This window comes from Eleutherodactylus coqui, chromosome 2 (genome assembly GCF_035609145.1).
Source record: "Eleutherodactylus coqui strain aEleCoq1 chromosome 2, aEleCoq1.hap1, whole genome shotgun sequence".
Taxonomy (NCBI): Eukaryota; Metazoa; Chordata; class Amphibia; order Anura; family Eleutherodactylidae; genus Eleutherodactylus; species Eleutherodactylus coqui.
The window spans coordinates 243,170,176-243,192,365 of record NC_089838.1 but is presented as its reverse complement, the minus strand read 5'-3'; the positions used below and the strand labels follow the sequence as shown (position 1 = coordinate 243,192,365).

At 41.6% G+C, this 22,190-nt stretch overlaps 1 protein-coding gene across 2 annotated transcripts in view; it reads right to left on the bottom strand.

The window, feature by feature from the left end:
* Positions 1 to 287: 287 nt before the first annotated feature.
* The window catches only part of FURIN (furin, paired basic amino acid cleaving enzyme), a 216,003-nt gene continuing 194,100 nt past the window's right edge, over positions 288 to 22,190 (bottom strand). Inside the window, exons 15-17 of one of the 2 annotated variants that reach the window (XR_010790390.1) lie at positions 18,830 to 18,946; positions 11,095 to 11,757; positions 288 to 10,386 (exon numbers count right to left, since the gene is read on the bottom strand). Coding sequence is in view for 1 of the 2 variants with exons in the window: in XM_066592733.1 (XP_066448830.1) it covers positions 11,189 to 11,757; positions 18,830 to 18,946 (686 nt within the window). In the remaining variant the exon portion in view is untranslated. Of the gene's footprint in view, positions 10,387 to 10,962; positions 11,758 to 18,829; positions 18,947 to 22,190 lie in introns of those variants that run through there. The other variant, XM_066592733.1, reaches the window with a different exon arrangement.

The window sequence follows — 22,190 nt, the reverse complement described above, 5'->3', positions numbered from 1 at the left end:
CTTCATGAACATGCTGCGTCCAGACTTTTGCCTCACCCTGTATATCAGACTTGATACTCCTCAGAAATCCCTGCAGTGAAGCATGAATGTTCCAAGTAACTGACAGCAGCAGATAAATGTTGACAGTCATGGAAAATTGAAAAAAAACAAACAATTCAGCTTTATTTACAACACTCTTTAATATTAATCTCCACGTTCCTTAAACAGCAGCACTCGGTCTCGACCATCTTCTCGCCTTTTACCCACCATTAAGCTTCTCCATGGTAAATAATGCACAGACACGTCTATTAAGTTGCATAGTTTTTGAATATTTAATAACTTTAAATCTTTCTAGTCAACATTATATCAACATCCATTAAATAAAAAATTGTCAGAAGCAATTCGTATTGTTTAAATTACAAGAAAATTTACTGTGCACAAAAAATATACAAAAATAGTTCTCCATTTGATTTTCTCACCTCCCGCTGTAAATTGTCCATTTGTACATACAAGTGATTCCAATTTCTAAGCAGAGGTTTACAATCCATATAGAAACCGGAAAATTCTCCTACTTTACAGCAGAGGACTGTATAAATATAGTCTTATGTGGCAGCATTCCTGCTGAACTTCGACGTAACCGACTCCATTTCAGAACAAGCCGATTGCCCTGCAAATTTGGTCAAATTACTTTAGAAAAATACTTTGAAGGATGTCTCCAGACCTCGATCGGTAAGTTCCTATACAACACATGTAAAATGACATTCTTAGGGTATCTTCAGACAAGGCATGCCCTCAGCACCCAGCTGTCACACCATTTTATTGCTCATTTAGCGGCATTTTGTGGTGATGCGGTCCTCAAACCACTGACAGGTTTGTGCTGAAATTTCCAGACAAGCAGCAAGATTTCTAAGAAATCTTAACAAAAACGGGGAGAAGGCACGCGAGTAATTTTTTACGATTCCTTAAAATCGGTGCTTTTCTGACAGGATGAAGATGTTTAAAAACAAAAAAAAAACTGGAAAAAAACCCAACATAAAAACACACACAAAACCAACCCCTAAACTACAAGTCAAACAGCATGCCGAAAAATAAAAACACACCAAAGCAAACGGTGAGGACAAATGAGATGTTTGATAAAAACAATGCATGTGTCTTCAGTGCCTGCACCCAAGTCCATTCCCATATTATATTTGGTTTCGAACATAACCCCTTCAGTGACAGACTGTCTAGTAGGTTTTTTTTCTTCCTCTGCGGCATTGCACCATTACCACTGTAGTGACAACTATCCTAATGAGCAGATACTTCAAAAATAATTAGCCCACTTGCAGTTAATAATCATACGCTAATATGTTGCTTTCAGCCTCCGTCGCTAGACTCATATTGAGTGCAGAAAAAAAAAAGCGGTAGACATTAGATGGCTGCCGGGGTTCAAATAAATGAAAACTCTTTTATCCTAATGTTTCCTCTATGAGCATAACTTTGTATCTACGGCCTGTTTTGGTGGTAACAAAAGCAACTGAATGCAAAAACTCCAAAAATCAGCTGATCAGTTTGTCCCCTGAGATCTGGTGTGTTCAAGTATCTATAGATACCTGTAAAGGATAATAGGCGGTCATGCAGAAACTGCACTAGGTAATATGGAGGTGTAATAGGGTAGCCATACTTGTACATGAGACCTTTACTGCACCTCAGTTTACCTGCAATTTCATCTTAAGACATAGAGAGACATCTTCTATGAGATTTCATGCAAATCAGACAAAAAAAAGTGTCAAAAAAATTGTAGTGGAGAATCAAGCATACAGCACCTGCATGATTATATACGCCACCTTATATACTACAAACAGCTATACATCCTCCTCCACATACAGTAAATAAACTTTCTGATCCAGCTCACAGGAGGTGGTAATTAAAATCCATAGATTTATGGGCACAAATAAAATACACAAGCTGGTAAACCGCGAAGAAATTGGCAACGCGTTTCGGATGCAATGTGTGGCCCTAGCCGTGACATATACCGCATCTGAAACCCATTTTTAATTTGTTCTAATAAAAATATGGATTTTAGTTAACCTTCTAAATCCAGCTCACTGGAGATGCTATCTTTTTGTGTGACTTGACCATCTCAAGTCGTGGCGGAATCACAGGCCAAGACTACTACACAAAGGCTGGTTTAAGAGGAGAGTATTTAAATAGGTCTGCAGTATGGATTTGTATCACGGACATGTTAGAGAGGACACTACAACTGTATGTCATCAGTCTTTGCTTCTGTCTTATGTTCTACTGAGTAAATACGGATCCGGATTTGCCCAATAGAAAAATAGCAATATGGAAGCAGAAACGGAAAAAAAAACATAGGTCATGTGTTTAAAAAAATAGCTGTGAAAAATACGGCCATGTGAAGATATAAGGATTTATATTAGCTCTATATTACAGTCTGCAAAACACGGACCAGTTATGGAGCTAAAATACGCTTACCTGAAACCGGCCAAAAAGGTTAGTTCTGCTGTAAGCGGCAAAACTTTCTGCATGCAACGCGCTCCTGAGACTTGAGGACAGGACGTCTGCTGTATGTACAGGGGTTTAGCTCTATGGGCAATACTTGGGCCATGCACTGCAGGTATACGGTCAAGACGCATATGACCTACTGAGACCTACAATAGATTCAGTAGAGCGACCTCCATCACCCATAGGCTCCTATATTTACATAAAATGTAAAACTATTGTCCTGTGTGTTTTTTTGTGGTGGTCCTTTGTTTAGAAGAGTGCGGTCTGCTGCGCTTCCTTATCCACTTGAAACAAAAAATGCTACCCCGACAGAGGACACTCATCATGGCCTATGTCGCATGAATGTAAGTATATGGACACATTTAAAGTAATGGCAACTTTTCTTAGAATATAGAACTCAAATGCTGCGTACACCTAGGCGAATCAATAAAACAATGGATTGTTATCTAGAAAGTAGAACAATAAGGAGTAGGAAAAAAAACAAAAACACAAACCACACACCACGTTCCCCAAGACGAAAATATCCTAGTAGTATACGTTGAGACAGACACATACAAGGTTGATCTCCTGTGACATTGTGATATTCTAAACCCTAAAAACATTCCTGAAACAGGATTAAAACAAAACTGGTTAAAAGTGGTGAAGAGAACAGGTTCTCCCGTGGCCGTGACTCTCGCTGGGCACTGCAGGAAAGGCTAATAAATGTTGGGAATTTTATATTGTTTTCTGCCATTATAACAGGATATTTCAGTTCCTATTCTGGAGCCTAATATACGCCAGGTGTTTCCTGTCTAGCAAGAATGGGCTTGTGAGAATGTGGACCGTGAAAGCGCCGTTGTAATTCTGTCACCAACAATGTAAGAAAAAACAAAGCAAAGGATCCTGAAATTAATGTGCTTTTCTTATGAGGAGGAGGGAAAACCTGGGGGAGATGTTGTAGTCTTCAGGAAACTAGAAGCTTATATGGTTTACATATGAAGATGCAATAACGCTCTGCGCTCGCTGGCTCGGGGTTCAGTTCTGGTTGGGGTTCTTGTGTTTGATGACAGGCCTGCAGCGCGGTCAGCACAGTTCATGCCGTAATAAAATAAATGATAATTTGGTAAATCCTCATTATAAGCCAATGGAATCTGTCAGGATACACAGGGATCCCCATCAAAAGAATCATGATAAATCCGTCATGGATACATGGATTCTGAGAATGGCTGCCCAGAGCCACAGATTGATGCGGTTTTTGAGGCAGAACCCAACGCAGAAAACCTAACTAAAGTCCGCCACAAATCCACGTGGATTGTAGTGTGGATTTCCAGAATAATAAAATATTCCACCGTGTGTTGTGGAATATCTTGGTACTTGTGAAAGCACCCCATTATGCGCTCCAGTAATGAAGGATAAAACAGGAGATTCCCATTTGCTTTTAAAGGGCCTAAGTTATCTTGGTTAAGTATTCCTTTTACCTGGAAAACTTGGCCTCTTTCCTCAGATGGTCATGTGATCTCAATTCTGACCGGCTTAAATTTACTTGGGTTCATGTGTTCCGTTTCAAGTCAATTTCTCAGTTTCATGCTTAGGGCTCTTTCCCAAGAGCACCGTTTTAACACTATGAGCGTTCAATCGGATGAATTATTAGTGAGTGTGCCGCTCCCCCTCCCTTTGCTGGCCGGCACCCATAGGAGTCCATGGGAGCCGGTGGTGCCGTGCTCTCAAAAGATAGGATATGTCCTATCTTTTGATGGTGAGAAATCTCTGCATTAAAAAAAACCAAAAAAAAAAAAAAACCTATTGTGCAATCTTTTGACGCACAATTTTCTCGGGGCGTCAAAAAACCGCTCATCTGAAAGAACCCATAGGAAACCATGGATTCTTTTAGATGCGATTTTTTGACGCACCTACTCAGCGTCAAGACAGTGCTCGTGGCAAAGAGCCCTTAGTGTGATGCTATTACATGGACCCTACTGCAGAAACTGCCTAGAGGATGGTACCGATACTCCTGTTACAGTTACTGATGATCACACAAGCTCTGGTCACACAATCATAATAGAGGAAATCACAGCTCACGCTCCTGATTGTAAAACATATGGTTTGTAGCTTATTTAGGTGAATATAGAAGGTAATAATTAAACTGCCCTCCCAGCAGGCAGCAATGGTATAACGTCTAACGAATGTTGTGCTGATGCATCATGGGATTGATCTGAAACTGAAACCAAAAAACCTTACCATGAAAATGATGGCTGATCAGCATCAGACAAGCAGCTGCACTGCATGAAAGTGGCTGCAATAGGTCGGCGAGACTTCTAGAGTGTGACAAACAATCAAGTGAGGGGGAGGGATGGGAAAATGTGTTTTCACCGGAATGGCCCTTTGCCATAGTTATCATTTGAAAGAGTGGAATGCATTTAAAGACTGGAAAGAAAGTTAATTGTCTCCACACCTATAACTGCACCAGTGTGTGAGGCACAGGACTTCTATATAAAAATGTTGCACTGATATGTTACCTTAAGCACTGTATGCTTACATCACTATCAGAGAATAACATGAGGGACAGTAAATGCTGCATAGCATAGGCGCCAGCCTCTAAAATAAACACTATTTCAGCCTGTTCAATGCACTACAAGGGCGTGATTTAAGCCCATTGTACAGTGCGATACAAGATTAGTACAGTGTGTTCTAGTAGATGACAATTATTAACCTAGATGATGAAAGGCTGCTTGCATTCAGTAAAGGGCAAAGCTCAAAGTTATTGACATTTGAACATTTTGTGACTTTGTTCCCTTCTCATGGATTGGTCATCTTGACACAAGATCATACAACTCAAAGGAGTATTTCGGTTTCAGCAGATATGAATTCTATGTTATAAAGTTAAAACCTATACAGATGTTCCAGTGGACTTTCTACATCAATTCCCCAGTTTTTAAGATCTTGGGTTGCAGTCGTTCAGTATGAGCATTTATTGGTTACTTCCATCAAATGGAAACTGGAGCAGGTCATGTGAGCTTATTACAGGTTCAGTACAGTTATCAGAGCTACAAGCCAAGAACCTGTGTGCCCATCACATGGCTGATACCCTGAAAGTAAATGAACTGCAAGCAGAGGCCTTGAAATCTGAAAGGTATTGATAAAGAAATTAGAGTGGAAAACTGTAAAATGTACCGATATATTACAGGACTCCTCTCGGCCAAATAGTCACTCAAGGGAGTGAAGTCAAAGGCTACTCGTTCACTGGCCACCAACTAGGGACCAGTGATAATTTGCTAGTTCCAGCTTACTGGAAAATAGCAACTTTTGGTTGATCAAAAGTTGTCTGGTGTAAAGTCAGTCGTTCATGCAAATTCATTCACAAGATGTTCAGATACGGAGATCCCCTCTATGACCGATATTTCAGCAAAAACCAATGAACACTCATCACTCTGTAAAAGCAGACAATTGTTGTTCATAGACTTCAAGGAGTTTTCTGAGTGACAGCTGCTCCATATATGGAATGAGGCAGGTACCTTCACTTTTCATTTATTTGCTGAAACTGGAATACTCCTTTAGAAGAGTTTGTTTAGATTTTTGTATGAAAGATCTGTAATGAGCTTCATGGCTACTCCCGAAAATACATCTGAATTAAATGGGTGCTACCAGAATTGGAAGTTATTCTCTACCCACAGGATTGGGAAGTGGGGGTCCCCCGTCCTCCTCACTGTAGAATTACTGCACCCCCGCAATGAGGAGCAAGCTGAATGAAGAGCAGGTCGTGCAAGAGCGCTTTTACTCCATCCATTTTCGATGCGACTGCCAGAAATAGTCAAGCTGCAAGCGCTTGGGTATTTTCTGCAGCCCTATTAAAATAAGCAGAGAGCCGGCTGCACATGGTCGGCCAACGTTCCATTCAGTGTGTGGTCACTGATTGGATAAGTAAAGCAACCCCGGAGTGACTGGCAGAAGAGAACAGGGAATCTCAGTTTTCAGGACCGGTTGGGATAGACCCCCATCTATCAGCAATCCACTTGCATTTGCTGCTTCGCTATCTCCGGCAGTCCCATTGAAAATTAATGGAGGAGCAGCAGCATGCCTGTGTGACCGCTGCTCCATTCAATAGTAATCTCCGTAAGCTTGCAATGAATAGGAGGGGTATATACGACCCCCATTTCTAGGATTAGTGGGTGTCTCAGCAGTGAGGCCCCCATCTATGAGCAAGTTATCCCTTTATCCCATGGATAGGGAATAACTTGTGATTCTGGTACCATCCTGCTAAGCATTAACATGCAAAGCGCACAGCTAGTAGAATCACTATAGTGACTTTCGGGAAGAGCCAAGCCAGTAATAGGTAATGGAAATCACTTATTGCTTGTAGAAATACTTGGGTCTATTGTTGCTACACGGGAAGGGATCGCTCTTACAGGCAGTGACCCAAATTAACATTGGTGACTGTGCCCCTTATTAGTTAATGACTTGCTGTAATGGCTTAGACCCCGACTGGCAGAGTGGTTCCATCTCCTTCAGGATCAGCGCATGTACAGGTCAGATCAGCCATCATTACAGCTAGATGGGATAAAAGACAACAATGTGCATGGCTTTGTGTGCCGAGCGCTTCATGTTCATTATTCACCCCACCAGCTGTTCATCAGAAGAAAATGAAGCTCCAGTTAAAAGATCTGTTGGAAACATGAAATAAACTACCTATTACCGTATGTGAAAGTGTGACAAGTTTAATAGCGTACTTTATGTTACTGCATTATCTATGCCAAGTCCAAAGCCTGCCGTTGGGGCACTTACTCCCATGCTTGTGTTTTGGCCCCAAATCACCACCCCCACCAATGTCCCAGATAACGTGCACTAATGTGAATAGGGATTTGAATCAGCACAATGGAGCTAATTTACTAATGTGAATGTGCCCAACCCATTCTGTAAAATGTGGTGTAATCTCTTAAATCAAGTTTAAGACCAGTTTATGAAGCAAAAGGAGTAATCTACCGTGCCTCGCTCGGCCAAGGGGCATGACTTAGTGGAGAAAGGGAATGGCTTAAGAGCAACTCTGTGGCAACATTTTGGTGCAAACTAGTCTAAACAGTAGATGGAATAAATTTTAGACAAAAGTCTCTAAAGATCGGTCAAATGTATCATCCAGCAGGGCCTCTATGATAACGTCGCTGCATTTTTAGATTGCCAGGTCCTTTTATACCGAATGATCGTCGGGCGCTTCAACTTTAGCTTTCACATAGTTTGCTTGCCCGCCGGTCACTGAGGCTTACACAAAGCAGCAATTGAGAACAAACATTCGTACAAACGTGTGGACAGCCAATCATCAGCCCGGGTGAATGGGCCTTCAGTATCGCCATAAGGACACCCAAATGGATGAGCAGCATCATCTGGGCTGTAAGGTCAAGCATTTATAACGTGGCAAACCAGGGAGCGGTTTTGAACTTTTTTCCCACAATTTTCATGGATTTGACTGGCACTTTATAAAAACAGTCGGAGAAATCCTCTTCTAAAGATTAGTGTAAGGGTAGCTTTACATTAAGCAGAATCTCTGCGGGCATTCCGCAAACAAAAACCCGTAACAGTTACGCTGGAAAATCAGAGTGGCCAAATCCGCACCTTAATGGTTTTGGTAGCGATCTGCTGCGGGATCTAACCCCTGTATTTCAAGGTTCTAAATCCGCTGCATGTCTATTTAGGCTGCGGAATTCAATCAGCAGTGTTTTTCAAAAACCCTACAGAATATTTCTGCACCATGTGATGGTGTTTTTGGAAATCTCCACATGGCTTACACTGTAAATACTAGTCCCACAGCATTTCCGCCATGTGTGAAGACAGACGAAGAAATTACATGGATATGGTTGCCTTATGAAGCAGAGACATTCCATTACTAACCAGATGGCATGTGGGAAAATTGCCTCTGGCCCCTCCAAATTGCACTGGCTCTCAAAGATGGTGCTTATTTGCGCTGGTGTTTTTTTGCAAACCATATGCAAATAATTACGTCATAATAGAGGTTTGAATCTCTGCATCTAACTGCTACTGGGTGCAATTCCTGTATGTGCACTTTTAATGTAGTATTACTTAGCCTAAATCCTCTGATCTATTTAGCATTTATGGGAATGCATCATGTTGGGGCGATTGGCATTTTAAATGGTTTAACTCTATAAGGAGGTTTGCCTAATTGTAAACTTAAAATAAAATATTAAAAAATGTCTAAATACCAAGTTTGTTGTAGGTGACCCATTTAGGTTAAGGCTAATATAACTTGCAGAAAACTTATGACATTTCAGAAGTTTTTTTTACTGGTAGGATTCCAGGTACTGAGACCCCACTAACCCCTAAAATGAAGAAATAGAAGCACTGAGCTCAATCAGCCGTTTTCGGCTCTGCTTGGAGAGATGTATGTGCTCAATAAGTATACAAGACCGTACACTGCTTGCTGATAACAGTCAAAGGGGCGCAGTGCTTGGCACTTGGACTACAGATTAAAATTTCTACCGTGTCACTATGACATGTCAGAAGTTTACTGAAAGTTTAGTTACCCTTAGTAAAGGATTAATACAGCCCTATTAACCACATTATATTCACAAGGCATAAGTGTTAAATTTGAAATGTGTAGCAATGAAGAACCAGAGTTTTAGGCTAGTGTTACTGGCAGCTTTGATAGTGTGACATCAAGTCTTAGAAGAGCTTAGCAACTTGTCTTGCAACTATCTTAGAACTGCAATTCGACTTAAAAAAAAAAGGAAAGTTACATGTGGCAGTCGTATGCGACTTGCATTGCAGTCTGAAATGGCAGAGTTGTGTGCTACTTGCAACTCAGCAGTTGCCAAGGATGCAAAACTTGTGGAGTTTTGGTCACGTTATGTAACAATGCAACCTTACTGGCAATCATTAGCTGCAATGTTGCAGTGTGACACTGATCTTCATGGTGCTTGGCAACCATAGCCTAAAGAACATTCCATTGCCAAAAAAAAGGAAGCAAAGACTGAAAAATCATGACATTCATCTCCCTTTTCCAGTATTCTGACAAAAATAATGCTAAAAATCAAATGCTATATTTTTTGATCATCCTACAGTCATATACATACAGAGCCCCCTATGCATAGGAGTCCGAAGATTAGAGCGGTCTGATTTGGAATTTCTACTTAAGATGTAGCTAAGGAATTATCCCTCTTCCTTAAAAGATATAGCAGCATTTCTCACAATGGAGAAGTAATTTGGTGAACATTCTATAAGCAGCAGCAATTATCTTCCTTCTGCTGGTCATAAGAAGTTTTGGAAAGTATCCTAAATACCGGAGTATCTACACAACTGTGATGTTTTGTACCCCCTCAATCTGCGATTGAAATCAGTAGTGCATTGAGGGTTGGGCGGTAATAACAAATCCTCGAAGTCTACCTATAGCCTACGTGAATGTGAAAAGCTAAGAAACAAGCACAGCATCTCCATCTCCTGTGATCCATAGTATGGAGCCCCCCATTTGGACAAGATTCTTAATTCTTTATTGTGAAAATAAGGTTCACAAAAAAAGATCCTATAACCTGTGCTCCTCTAAAGTGTGACTACCCGTGTATGTGCCGTACAGACCACAGCAATGCAAATGATTCTATGAAGCCCATTACCATTCCACAGCATGTTGGCTGGGATATCCCCCTGCCAAGCCTAGACAGACAATCCTATTAGTGTATGAGGCATGACCTTGCTTCTCTGCATAGATAACCAATCCAGAACTGAGGCATTGATGTATGGTCTTCCCCTAAATTGTTGTAAAATGGTTTACAGCCTACAAGGAGTTTCCTGCCAGATAGGCTATACATTTTCTAGGCTTCCAAAACACGTCTTGCATTGTACTTACTTGCTGGGAAAAATCATAACCACCATCACATTCTTGAAGAATAGGACCTCTTCTGGCACTGAAAGGGTTCATGGTTCCTGCTTCAAAGTTAAGCAGGCAAGAATACATTATAATACAATACAGGGTGTCCATCTCGCTGGAGGCTCTGAGAAAATCGGCTCCAACTTAATGAGCACATTTTAATGAAATTTGGTCCAAACCTACTTCACCCAAAGAGAATCAGGATAAGGTGTTAGTCAAGTACTCCTTAACTGAATCCATAGTCCACATGGTGGCAGTCATCAGCAAGGAAGACGGAGGGGCTAGTCTCGGAGGCCAACCTGGCTGCCTTGCTTAGCACAATATGCCACCTCGATAGCCATGTAGTCAATAGGAGCCTGTGCTGCCTCCTGAAGGGGAAAGTTTCCTGATTCTTATTGAGCAAGATATGTTTAGAGCAAAACTTCATCAAAATGTAGTCCGAGTTCTAGCCAACTTTTCTGGACCTCCAGCGAGTGGGGCACCTTGTAGTACGGATATTTCATAGGCACTGTACATTTATAAACCTGGGAGCAATGTTTTAAAAAAATAATATGAACCCACAAAGACAAAAGAGTCAGCAAGGGGATGAAGTTGTAAAAAAACATGAAGAAATAAAAAGGAAGAAACCCCCCCCCCCCAAAACATGACAATACATGAGGGGAAAAAAAAACAAAACAAAACAAAAAGCCAAAACCAAAAAACTTGACACGTTTCCTGGGCCAGAGCACTGGATGGAATTATTCAATCGTCATAACGCTGATGTTTACCTCAATATCTACACAGACTGGTCCAGTGTTGAAAGGAAACCTAAATGGAGTCTTTACCATGGTATGATGTTTTGGGCTGATGTCATAACTGTCATCAAAGGGCACTCTGTTGCTTTATAAAAGCAGTTCTCTCATTGCGAGGATCAAACTCCTCTATTTCAGACTCTGAGAATCCTTCTTCATGCCACATGTCTGATGGGATCCCTTTATAAGAGATGATCCCACTGTCCAGCATGTATAATTTCTTCTTGCCCAGGATTACCCCAGAGCGCACTTGAAGGAATAAAAAGATGGAGACGAACATGACAACAATCATGACGCAGCTGAGGCTGGCCACAATGATTGGCAGGTTCGAGGTGACGGCGACCGTTTCATCTTCAACCGTCTCTTTCATTGGCGGGGATTCTCTGCTAATTTGAACCTGGTGTGAACAGGAGAAGTCCAGCTCATTGTAGTGTGAGTGTGCAGGGCAGCTGAGACAGTCACTGGCACTAGTGCCCTTGCAGGTAGCACATGAAGGATGGCATGCGATGCAAACGTTGGCCAGCAGTGGCTCTATGCTGTTCTCCAGTGTGTACTGGATACTTTGGACGCTGGCAGTGAAACCAGGCGGACATGACTTCGTGCAGGTCTTCTGATGCAAGTAGAAACCTTCTTCACAAACTGCACAAGAACAGAGAACAAGACGTCAAAACAGGAGAACCCTTTTACTGTACAAAATTAATGATAAATATACTTTCAACACTCTTTACCTACACAGGTATATAGAAATTAATGAATTTGAACATTCCGTGGAAACATGGAAATTAATGTGGATGTGCATGTCAATTTTATCACAGTGGGGAAGATTTACTAATGTGATTGTGCCAAGACTCTGCGACAAAAATGCACCAAATTTTAATACCTTTTACATCGTGTTACATCAAATTTTAGACCCATTTATGAAGTGAATGTTCCAAAAAGACTACTCCACTGCATCTCGCTTGTGTCTTGGTGTGAAAGGATCGTGGTTTACATGTGACTACATATGGCAAACGTTTGGTGCATACTAAACAACCAATTGGTGAGATAACACTAGGGAATAAAAAAGGTGTCAAGTTTATCATCCAGCATGAGCCACGGTGATAAATTTGCCACATTTTGAGATTGTCAGGTCTTAAGGCCCATTTACAAGGGGTGATGATCGCTCAAAAATGGCTAAACAGCAATTGTTTGAGTGATAATCACTGCGTCTAAACGCGCGGCCATCATGCACTTTTCGTGCACTAGTAGCTGATCGTTAAATTCAGTCCAACCTAAAAATCGTTCAGCCTTATCAAGAGTTCTCTACAGGTAGTGCTGATAGCATTGTTTCCCAATGGAGAACAAAATGAGCTGAATGCAGACAAAAGCCCTCCGTCTATTAACTGCTTTCAGCTAAGGCTTCATTTGCACACTTAATTGCTACTAAGTAGCTGAGTAGCTACCTGGTTAATGCAAAATGATCGCTCAAAGCTGTCACTCAAACTGTTTGAGCGATCTTTGAGTGATCATCGCTCCGTGTAAATGGGCCTTAAGTTTACATTGTCTATTAGGCAGGATTAGTAAATCTGCCCCAATAGAACTCTAAAAGGAGTTTTACTTTCAATCTGCCCTTGTAGAAGGGAGAAATGCTCACAAAAAGCAACTCTTGCTCTGGTGGACCAGATTGTCCATGTATTATATGGTCGAATAATTATTTAAGTAGGTCAAACCAAAATAGACTTATTATTAGGGATGAGCGAGTATACTCGCCAAGGCACTACTCGCTCGAGTAATGTGCTTTAGCCGAGTATCTCCCTGCTCGTCCCGGAAGATTCGGGGGCCGGCGTGGGGCGGGGAGGAACGGAGGGGAGATCTCTCTCTCCCTCTCTCCCGCCCGCTCTCCCCCGCTCCCCGCTGCGACTCACCGGTCAGCTGCAGCGGCTCCCGAATCTTCAGGGACGAGCAGGGAGATACTCGGCTAAGGCACATTACTTGAGCGAGTAGTGCTTTAGCGAGTATACTCGCTCATCCCTACTTATTATGTATTCATAGGATAGGGAATAAAAGTCGAGTGATGAGAGTCTCACCTCTGAGACCCCACTAATTCCAAGAACGGGGGTCCCATGTGCCCCTCAGCTCCTCATTGTAACCCCCCATCCAAGTGAGGGGATTGAATGGAATGGCGGTCGCACATGGGCAGTGCTGCTCCATGACTCTTCAATGAGATCACTAGAATGTAGTAGTGCGGTGCATGTGTGACCGTCACTCCATTCAAATTCCACGTAATTGTGGGTGGGTGCAGAAATCCTGCAGCGACTAGTACAAGGGGACTAGAGACTGATTCTTAGGATTAATGGGGTGTCAGCAGCGAGACCCACACCATTCCAACTTTTATCACCTATCCTATGGATAGGTGCGAAACGTTTATTGTGGTACTACTCCTTTTAAGGCTACTGGATTCCTACTGTAAACACTAGATTATGGCGCTTACAGAATAAGTCTCCCAGGGTGTCATTTTTATATTTCCCAAGATCTCCGTTCCCACACTGTGACTTCAGGAAGTCGGTGCTCTGTCTATCAGATTGAGTCTGCGTGCATGCACTCCCATAGAGACCAGTGAAGTGTATGAGCATGGACTGAATGAAGAGTCATATTGACTGGCCAAGCGCTGGCTTCCTGGGGTGACAGCACTGGGTAGGGAGCCTGGTAAGTATATAACATCACACCCCCGGACACAGCGAGATCCTCCTCTGTCAGTTGATTGTGTAATGACAAAAACTCCTTTTGTAGAAGTGAAGTTGAACAGCAACCTCCTTAACCTCCTCTTTCTGATCCTCTGAAATGTTGGTGGGTAGGGAGAAAAGCAAAGCAGCTCTTCTCATTAGGAGACCTGAAGCTTTAATGTATAATTCAGCCACCACCCTTTGATTGGGCCTTTTATTAAAAAGTGAAGTTCTATACATGTTATGGAGCAAGAATAATAATTATAAAGGAATCCGCACCAATTATAGGTTCACTGTAAAACAAACTATTGATGTTTAGGGAATTTTATCACCTAACGGATTTTGATTAGATATGCCTAAAAGCTGTGAGAACTCTATAAAACTCCAGCCCACTCTGCATAGGAGCGATCAAGCTGGGAAAAAAGGCAGATGAGAGAACTTTTCTAAAAAGTAAGGGCAACAGGAGTCCAGGATATGAGCGGCTTACAGAACTGTAATATAGTTGTACGTTCCTGCATTTTCTTCCATTCGGCTGCCAGTAATGAGATCTAGCAGCAATGTGAGACTGCATAATGTATGTATGCCACATGTCCAGTCGCTTATGAAATGCTCAGCACAATTTTACACAGTAGCTACTGGCAGATGGAAATACGATTTTGCCCCTGTGCACATCTGTCATATGTAGCTGCTCCAAATGTCCTCCTCCCTCCAAAAGACGTCAGGGATGGTCAGAACAAAAGAGCAGAAGACAACTAAATGGGGAAAGAGGGACAGTAACTGGGACATTCAGTCTGGAACACAATTTTCATTATGCACTAAACCATAAAAGAATTAAATCTATCCATAATGTAAAAGCTACATATTACTCTGGGAACGAAGAAAGGCTACAGCTATAAATTATAGTCGGCTGCTCCCAGAGTAGACAGGCGTCAATCAAATAATGACCAACTCAAATTTCATTATCAGTCAGAAGAATGGAAGGTTAAACTAAATAGACCAGACAAAGGAGGTCAGCTCTAAGGAGGAAAGAAAAATGAATGAACTAGGGAGTTGTCTCAACGTCACCAATTGAAACAGATTACATGGTAGTACACGGTGGAATATTGCTGAAGTGTGTAACAGAATACCTGTCGTTAAGTCCTACCTGTAGCTGACATGAATAAACATGTATGGCCAGTAGAAAAGGACCAAGAAATTCTGTCTTGCAGCTGTGGACCACTTTCTCAAGTAGTATTTTAAATGTTGCTAAGTGTAAAGTAATGTACCCATTTCACAACAGTCATATTCAGGCCCATTTACACGTAAAGATAAGCTTTCAAATGATTGAATGTTTTAGTGATCTTTTTGCATAAAGTGTTAATGGACAGTAATGTATATTAACACTATCACCTTCATTCGCATGTAAAAGGGTCTCCCTGAGCTGTTTGCAGAGTCCAGGATGGGATTAGTCACAGACTCAGCTATGCACACAGCTGCATTGTTTTCCTCAGGGCTGCAAGCAGAATACAATGTAATCTCCAGACTCTCGTGGAGAGAACAGTGTGCGGGCTGATGAGAGATAAAGTATCTCTCTGTGGCTGAATAATGGATTTTAAAGTCCACCTTAAAGTCATCATTCAGACGAAAAGTGCATGATAGCAGAGTTTACGTGTAACGATTATCACTCATTTTCAGTCGTTTGTATGAATTTTGAGCGATAATCGTTGCATGTAAATAGGCCTTAACTGTATGTATATTAAATGGAATAAAACCAGGGACAAGAAGGATTTGAGTAGTTTGGTTACTAAGCAGCAATACTGAATGTCAAGCAGCAGCTTCAAAAGCAAATAAGTTCTCTTTCTTTTTATACTCTGAAATTTTGTGATCATATATTAATATTAGCCCTCTCTAAATTCTTTGTAGGGCGGCAGCTCAAATATGGGATTCAGTTTTGTCCTCCATATCCTAAAAAAATATAGGAGAGCTTCAGAGGGCTCAAAGGTGAGCAATAGGTTTATTAAGTGTGATGAGTAGCAGCTCTTATAATTAGGCGTTATATAGACATCTAAAATCGACCATTTTTTTCTAGGAAAGGGTTCTTTACAGTTAGAGTAGTTAGACTACAGAATGTCCAACCCAGAGTAATTAAATGTTGCATTGTTCCCAACATTACTACCAAACAGTTAGATACTTATCTAATAGCCAACGACACTGAGGGTTACAGTTAATCTAGCAAATAATTTATGTAACTATCTGAGGAAAGGCTGAAAAGAAAAAAATAAGCACATTTGTACCAAACTATATACAAAATTAAACAATGAAGCTAAGCAAAATGATCGAAAGTTAACAGGACTTACAACTACTTAATATGCAGGCCATCTGCTATCAATGCTTAAAAGCATTTTGGATATTTCCACAGCGGTACTTAGCAAAGGATTTAGTGCTGTCCACTTGAGAGTGTAAGACTGATTCTTACTAGCAGGCATGGGGCAGAATGCAATGAGGAAAGTTACAATGAGTTCTTAGGAGGCAGTAAGTGAAATCAGGGCTCGGGGAGACTCTTAGAGGCACATAAACAAAGAAATACTTGCCAAACACAACATTAATCTGTATACCAACATGTGGTGTATAGGCACTTTACCTGACCCATTCCATAGAAAACAGTTTAATTAGTGGCTATAGAGCCCTCATTTACTCCTTAATTAGACTGGAGCATCTCATTAGCACAGAGAAGATGGGTCCTCATCGGTGATGTGAAAGCTCTTCAGCTGGAAGTAATCTATTATGGATTTTCTCTGGAGAAACGGCTATAATATGCTTTCATGCAGATAGGTAATAGACTTTTCAAGAGGCCAGGTTAAAGGAATGATTTCTATGAAATGTTCTAGAAGGCACACAGGAGGTTTGGCTTCGGACACCCTGGTGACATTTGCTGCAGATTACACACTCCTGGTTAAGTATACAGACCCCCTAGAAACCTTAATCACCAAATGTCAGAGCCGTGAAGTCCCAACGTTAACCCTCCAGTGCACAGCCGGTAACAGACTGCAGAATGGTAGAGGTTAGGATTACACACAAACACGGCAATGACTAGATAATTTAACTTGCATATTGGTATCGTTACAGAAGAAGAACAAATGTATGACTGCAATTAATAATGTAGGCAAGTATTATTAAGTAAGAGGTGAGTGTAAAATAAGCATAACCAATCTCATCAGAACTGGTCAAAGCCATATTAGTCAAAGCCCATTAGGAAACATTAAAAAGAAAAGGCAAAAAATAAAATTAGGTACATTCTCAGGAACATTGGTTTTGCTATCAATGTCTTAATCATATGTGAGTGGGCTGGTTCTCCCGTAACCCTATACTTACCCCTTACTACAGCGTTTAATTGGACATTCCATTGGCATGCCACTAACATTTTTCATTTATTGGTACAAAGGATCTGAGGTCAAAGATATTCTTTGTAAAAATGTAATCACAGAGCAATTGCTTATAAGAGTAGTTACAGGCGACTTCTGCATATAAGCAGGCGACCCAACAGAATCACTGATTTGTCACTTGGATTTCAGCTCACTTAAAAGCAAAGCAGCTGTTGACCTGTTTAAACAGGCAGTCGTTCATCTATGAATGACTGTCTGTTCACTGTGAATGGAGGCGGCCAATCGGAAGAGATCTCCAGCGTGCCAAGTCTCCATTCAGCGAGAGATTGTGGCTTCTGTGTGAAAACACTGGAGCGGTAATTGTTGGGCAGACTGTTGGGCAATTAAGTGCCCGACAATTGTCCCTTGTAAAAGTACCTGATGACTTCGAAGAGAATGTCCAAGGCTCAGAATAGGTTTTCTCTACTAGGGAAAGGTAAATAGAAGATAAATAAATGGACATATCTATAGAACAAAATTATACAGAAATGCTCTAGCTCTGCGCATATACAAGACTTGGATAGGGAAGGAATCAGGGAGCAATGATCCCCCCCAGATAGAGTTAGGCCGGGCTCACATTGGATTTTGGCTGTAAGCCAGGCTGGTAACCTTGCTTACAGCACTTTGCTATATTGTGCATGACTGCGGAGACTCGCAGGCAGTCATGCGCAGTACTGGGGGTTTTTTTGTTTGCGGTCATGCTGGCATTTTCCGCAATTCATGCTCGCGAATGTGAACGAAAATTCTAAAATACATGCCTTTCAATGCCCGCGTTTTTCCACGGGTCATCTACGCGGACGCCAAACGCGGAATCTGCAATTCAAATGCAGTCGAGGGAGACTGGCCTAAGACACGGTCCAGTAGTTTTTTCCCTTTGACCCAATAATCTGGGTGAAAAATATCAATGTAGTAACAGATCCGAAGTCCTTGCTCCGGCTCTGCAAATTTCTCAGCAAAGTAAACAAACCTTCCAGTTTCTTATTTAAAAAATAGAGAGCAAGAAAGAAAGAAAAAAAAAAAAAAAAAAGGATGCCCGACACTCACCCCAGTGATGCTTGCTCTTCTGCTGCTACGCCAGAGCGAGTATTGCTGGCATTGCTCACTGCTGCCATGGAGGCAGAGCGCGCCAGGGAGAGTTCTCCCTCCATCCGCCTCCATTCACAATTATTGGAGGGTCCTTTAAAAGTGAACGACTGCTATTTAAACTGAATGGCGCGTCGTTCTGCTCTCTGCATGCAGGAACTGAACTACTGATTAATTCTCGCTCAGTCGCTGCATGTGTTTAAAGAGAACCATTGTCGCTCATATTCCCACCCGAGGATGGTATTTGAAGGATTCTGAATGATAGTAATCATCCTGTGTAAAAGCGCCATAAATCTTAAATCTGCTTTCAGCCACTCAGCTCCACAGAGTCAAAATAGAAGGGCAGCAGAAAAACATCAACGTATTTTGCCAACATGGAATGTTAAGAAAATAGTTAATCTTTTAGAAACCCATTGTAGACGGACGTTGAACAGAGCAGTAAATGAACATATATGCGGTTAAGCTTTAACTAGTTCACTCAGCCTGCACAGGTCTACCAATCACTAAAGTTACCGGAAAACTTACCGACACAGGACTGGCCTGATGCAACGGTTCTACACCCACCGCCGTCAACCTGGTTGGAGATGCTTGGTGAGTCAGAGGCCGTCCCATACAATACCAGGACAAACTGCGTCAATGTTCCTACGAGAGAAGAAAAGCTGGAATCATATTTTACAATAATTCTATCATGGTCATCAGAAACATGACACATAGTACATTCATCACATCATATGGAACCAAAGTGGCTTAATCGATATCCATTATGGAACACACTCCTGTTTTTCGTAGCCTTTAATTATTCTAGATGTGTCTGGCATATAAGCGGTGACCCGTGTAATTCTAGTTCTACCTTACAGTCACTAACTACTGTGAATACTGCATCTATTCATTTCAGTTTGAGTTATCCCAGCAAAGCAAGAATCTCTACTCGCCAGTTGTCATAATAAGATGTCAATACCACCATTAACGATGCAAGTTTCCCAATTAGTGGAACAGAGGTTGCAGGATACTTTCACCCTAATGTGGTCAGTATAACACAAGTAACTTCAGAGTCCTCAGAATTCAGACTAAACCGAATGTATTCGTTTGCAATATTTTCGTCAGCAAGACTAGCGCAAAAGACTAGGATATTTTTGTTGTCAAAAGTTAGTCACCGCTGAATGGAACCCCAAAACACAAGAGCCAGAGCCTTAGGGCTCATCCACACGGGCGTAAACGTGCAGCGTAATACGTAGTACTGATTTCTAAGGGTGTAATCACATTTGCGTATTTAGCAGAGTATTTCAGTCAAGTTAAAAAAAAAAAATGCATGTCCTACTTTAGTGTGTATTACACACCAAGACTGCCCATATTTAACTGAACTGCTCATTTAGGCCTTTCTTGCTCTTTTTTTTTTTTCTTTACACATGTAAAAACCTCAATACACGGAACATATGCATATATCAGTAGCGCAAATAGGCTGCATATTTACATGACAAGTACGCCCACGCCTGTGTACATGAGCCCATAGGGTGGCTTTATACAGGACTATTGTCTGAATAATAGCTCAAAATAGTCGCTAAAGTGTACAAACAACTGTTTGTACAGAATTCTTGTTCATTTTTCTCAACTGCAGAACAAATTGTTGGGAGCATTTATAAAGGGGCAAAATATCCTTCACCGATTAGTAAAGGGGGCGTGAGGTTCTTGCTGGTGTTTATTTGAAATTTTGACCCCTCACCAACACGCTCTCTTTGGTTGCAGAGTCCACTGAATGCATGTAGATACCATCCAGAGACCGTAGCAGTGAGTGTTCTTTCAAATTCCAGCAGGGGCTATTAGATTACTCACATGTATTTATGTGTTTTCGAAAACCAATGAGTATTAAGTGGGAGGGCAATTTTTTTTTTGAAAGGTGGGAGCCAATCAGTGTTCGGTGAGAGGGGCATGCCAAACGAGCACAAGAGTGATCTCTCTCTCGCTCGAGTAACTGCTTTATCCGAGCGTGCTTGCTCATCTCTAGCAGCATCCCATCAAATCAAAGTGACCTTCTAACGGCTCCTCAATGATTGGGAATGTTACACCAATCAGTATACAGTAAGTTTCTGGCTTTGTCTGTGAGGGCTTTAGGATGTGGGGTTGTGTCTCCTTAAGGAGAGCACCCAAAACGTGTGTGGAGACACCTAGGGGGTGAATGGATCAGAGGATGGTATAGCCTCTCCCCAAGGAGAGCACCCAGAAGGAGTGTGGGGACACCTAGAAACTACGTAAGGAGACTTATAAGGCAATGCTCTTCTGGGAAATTTATGCAAAATCAGAAAGATGGAAGTTTGGGACACTGGAGCTACTAAAAAAAAAAAAAAAAAGCATTGGTTGCATACCATTTTCTGCGCTCTGTCCTACTCCCTGGAAGTGGCCAACCAGCACATGGACCACATTTCATTCGATGAGTGATAAGAGTGTGCTGCTTATGCACTAGTTTGGATCTATCTACCAAAGCCTATGTCATTCTTTGAGTGCACACAATTAGGAAAAACACTGCACTTTAATTCAGTTTCTTGAACCCAGAAGTGGAATCAATTGAAAAACAATTGAAGAAATATAAAGGAAGGACGTCTACTTCTCCTTCCTACAGGATCCACTTCTGGTTTTGGCTCAAGAAACTGTAACCAAAACTGCAGTGGCATTTAAAAAAAAAAATCTCTGTATAAACCCCCTTCGCCCCCCACTTTTTAAGTTGTTTATTAGTTATAAATGTTTTCGGGAAAGCTGAGCAATAACTAAAAAGGACACTTTCGCTGCTCCTACAAAGGCACAAGCTGTCTGCTAGCTCTTCAGGTCCCCGAACAGTTTATCTGCCTAATTATGGAGCAATATATCACTGTGTATGGTTAACCAGATTTCCGATTCATAAATCTGGGAGAACTGGGTTTTGAGAAGCTGTAAAAGCGGCCATAATTGTCACAGCTATAAATTAAAAATGGCTGAACAGAATTTAAACAAGAGGAAAAAAAGAAGAAGAAGAACGACGGACGCCGTGACTACTTTTAGATTTTTTTTTTCTTAGTTTGCACTTCAGGAGGTAAAACGACAGCTATGCCAAAATCCATAAGGATAAAGGAAAGCAAGTAAAAGCCCTATGGCTCAAAGACTATTTCTAGACGAGACAGTACAGCGACCATTGACTGCTATTTATTGTGGGCAGCCTGATTGGCAGGTCCAGTCTGCAGCAGGCCAGCCATGAGTCAGAGAGTAAGCAGTAAGCTACTATATTGGGTGACAGCTCCCGGCACACGGACATGTCTGTGTTCTGTTGGTTATAGAGGCAGAACCACAGCTCCTGTCACTAACAATCCTCTTATTCAGGTGTAGGGAAATGTCTGGCGAGCAGACGGGCCTCTGCATGTGAATATAAAGCAGCTCCCGGGAGCTCTGTAGCGGGTGACCCATCTGTGTCTGTGCGATAACAAGTTGCCGATCCCTCTCCGCACGTTCTCCCTCTCCACACTTGGTTCCACGTGCTGGGTTGCCTAATGTAATAAGTCAAATCGAGGGGTTTCAATCCATCACACTGCTGACAAAATGTAGTAAATAACTAACCTATTTTTTCTTATCTTACCCACGCACCATGAATACACAAACATTGCGCACAGAGGGAGGGAGACGAGCCCACGTCACTGAAATGCAGCATCAAGCGAGCGCTGATAAGGTAAATTAACTGCATTGCCAAATGCCGGGATCAATTATGCTGAAGATATTAGGCAAGCGTAAACACACGAGCATATAAAAATACACAATCGCATATTTAAAGTTAACACACCTTCACACGAAAACACAGAGCATGTCTGTGCAATAAAGAAAGTCATTCTTCAATAGAACCAACCAATGTAAAAGATGCACATTTACA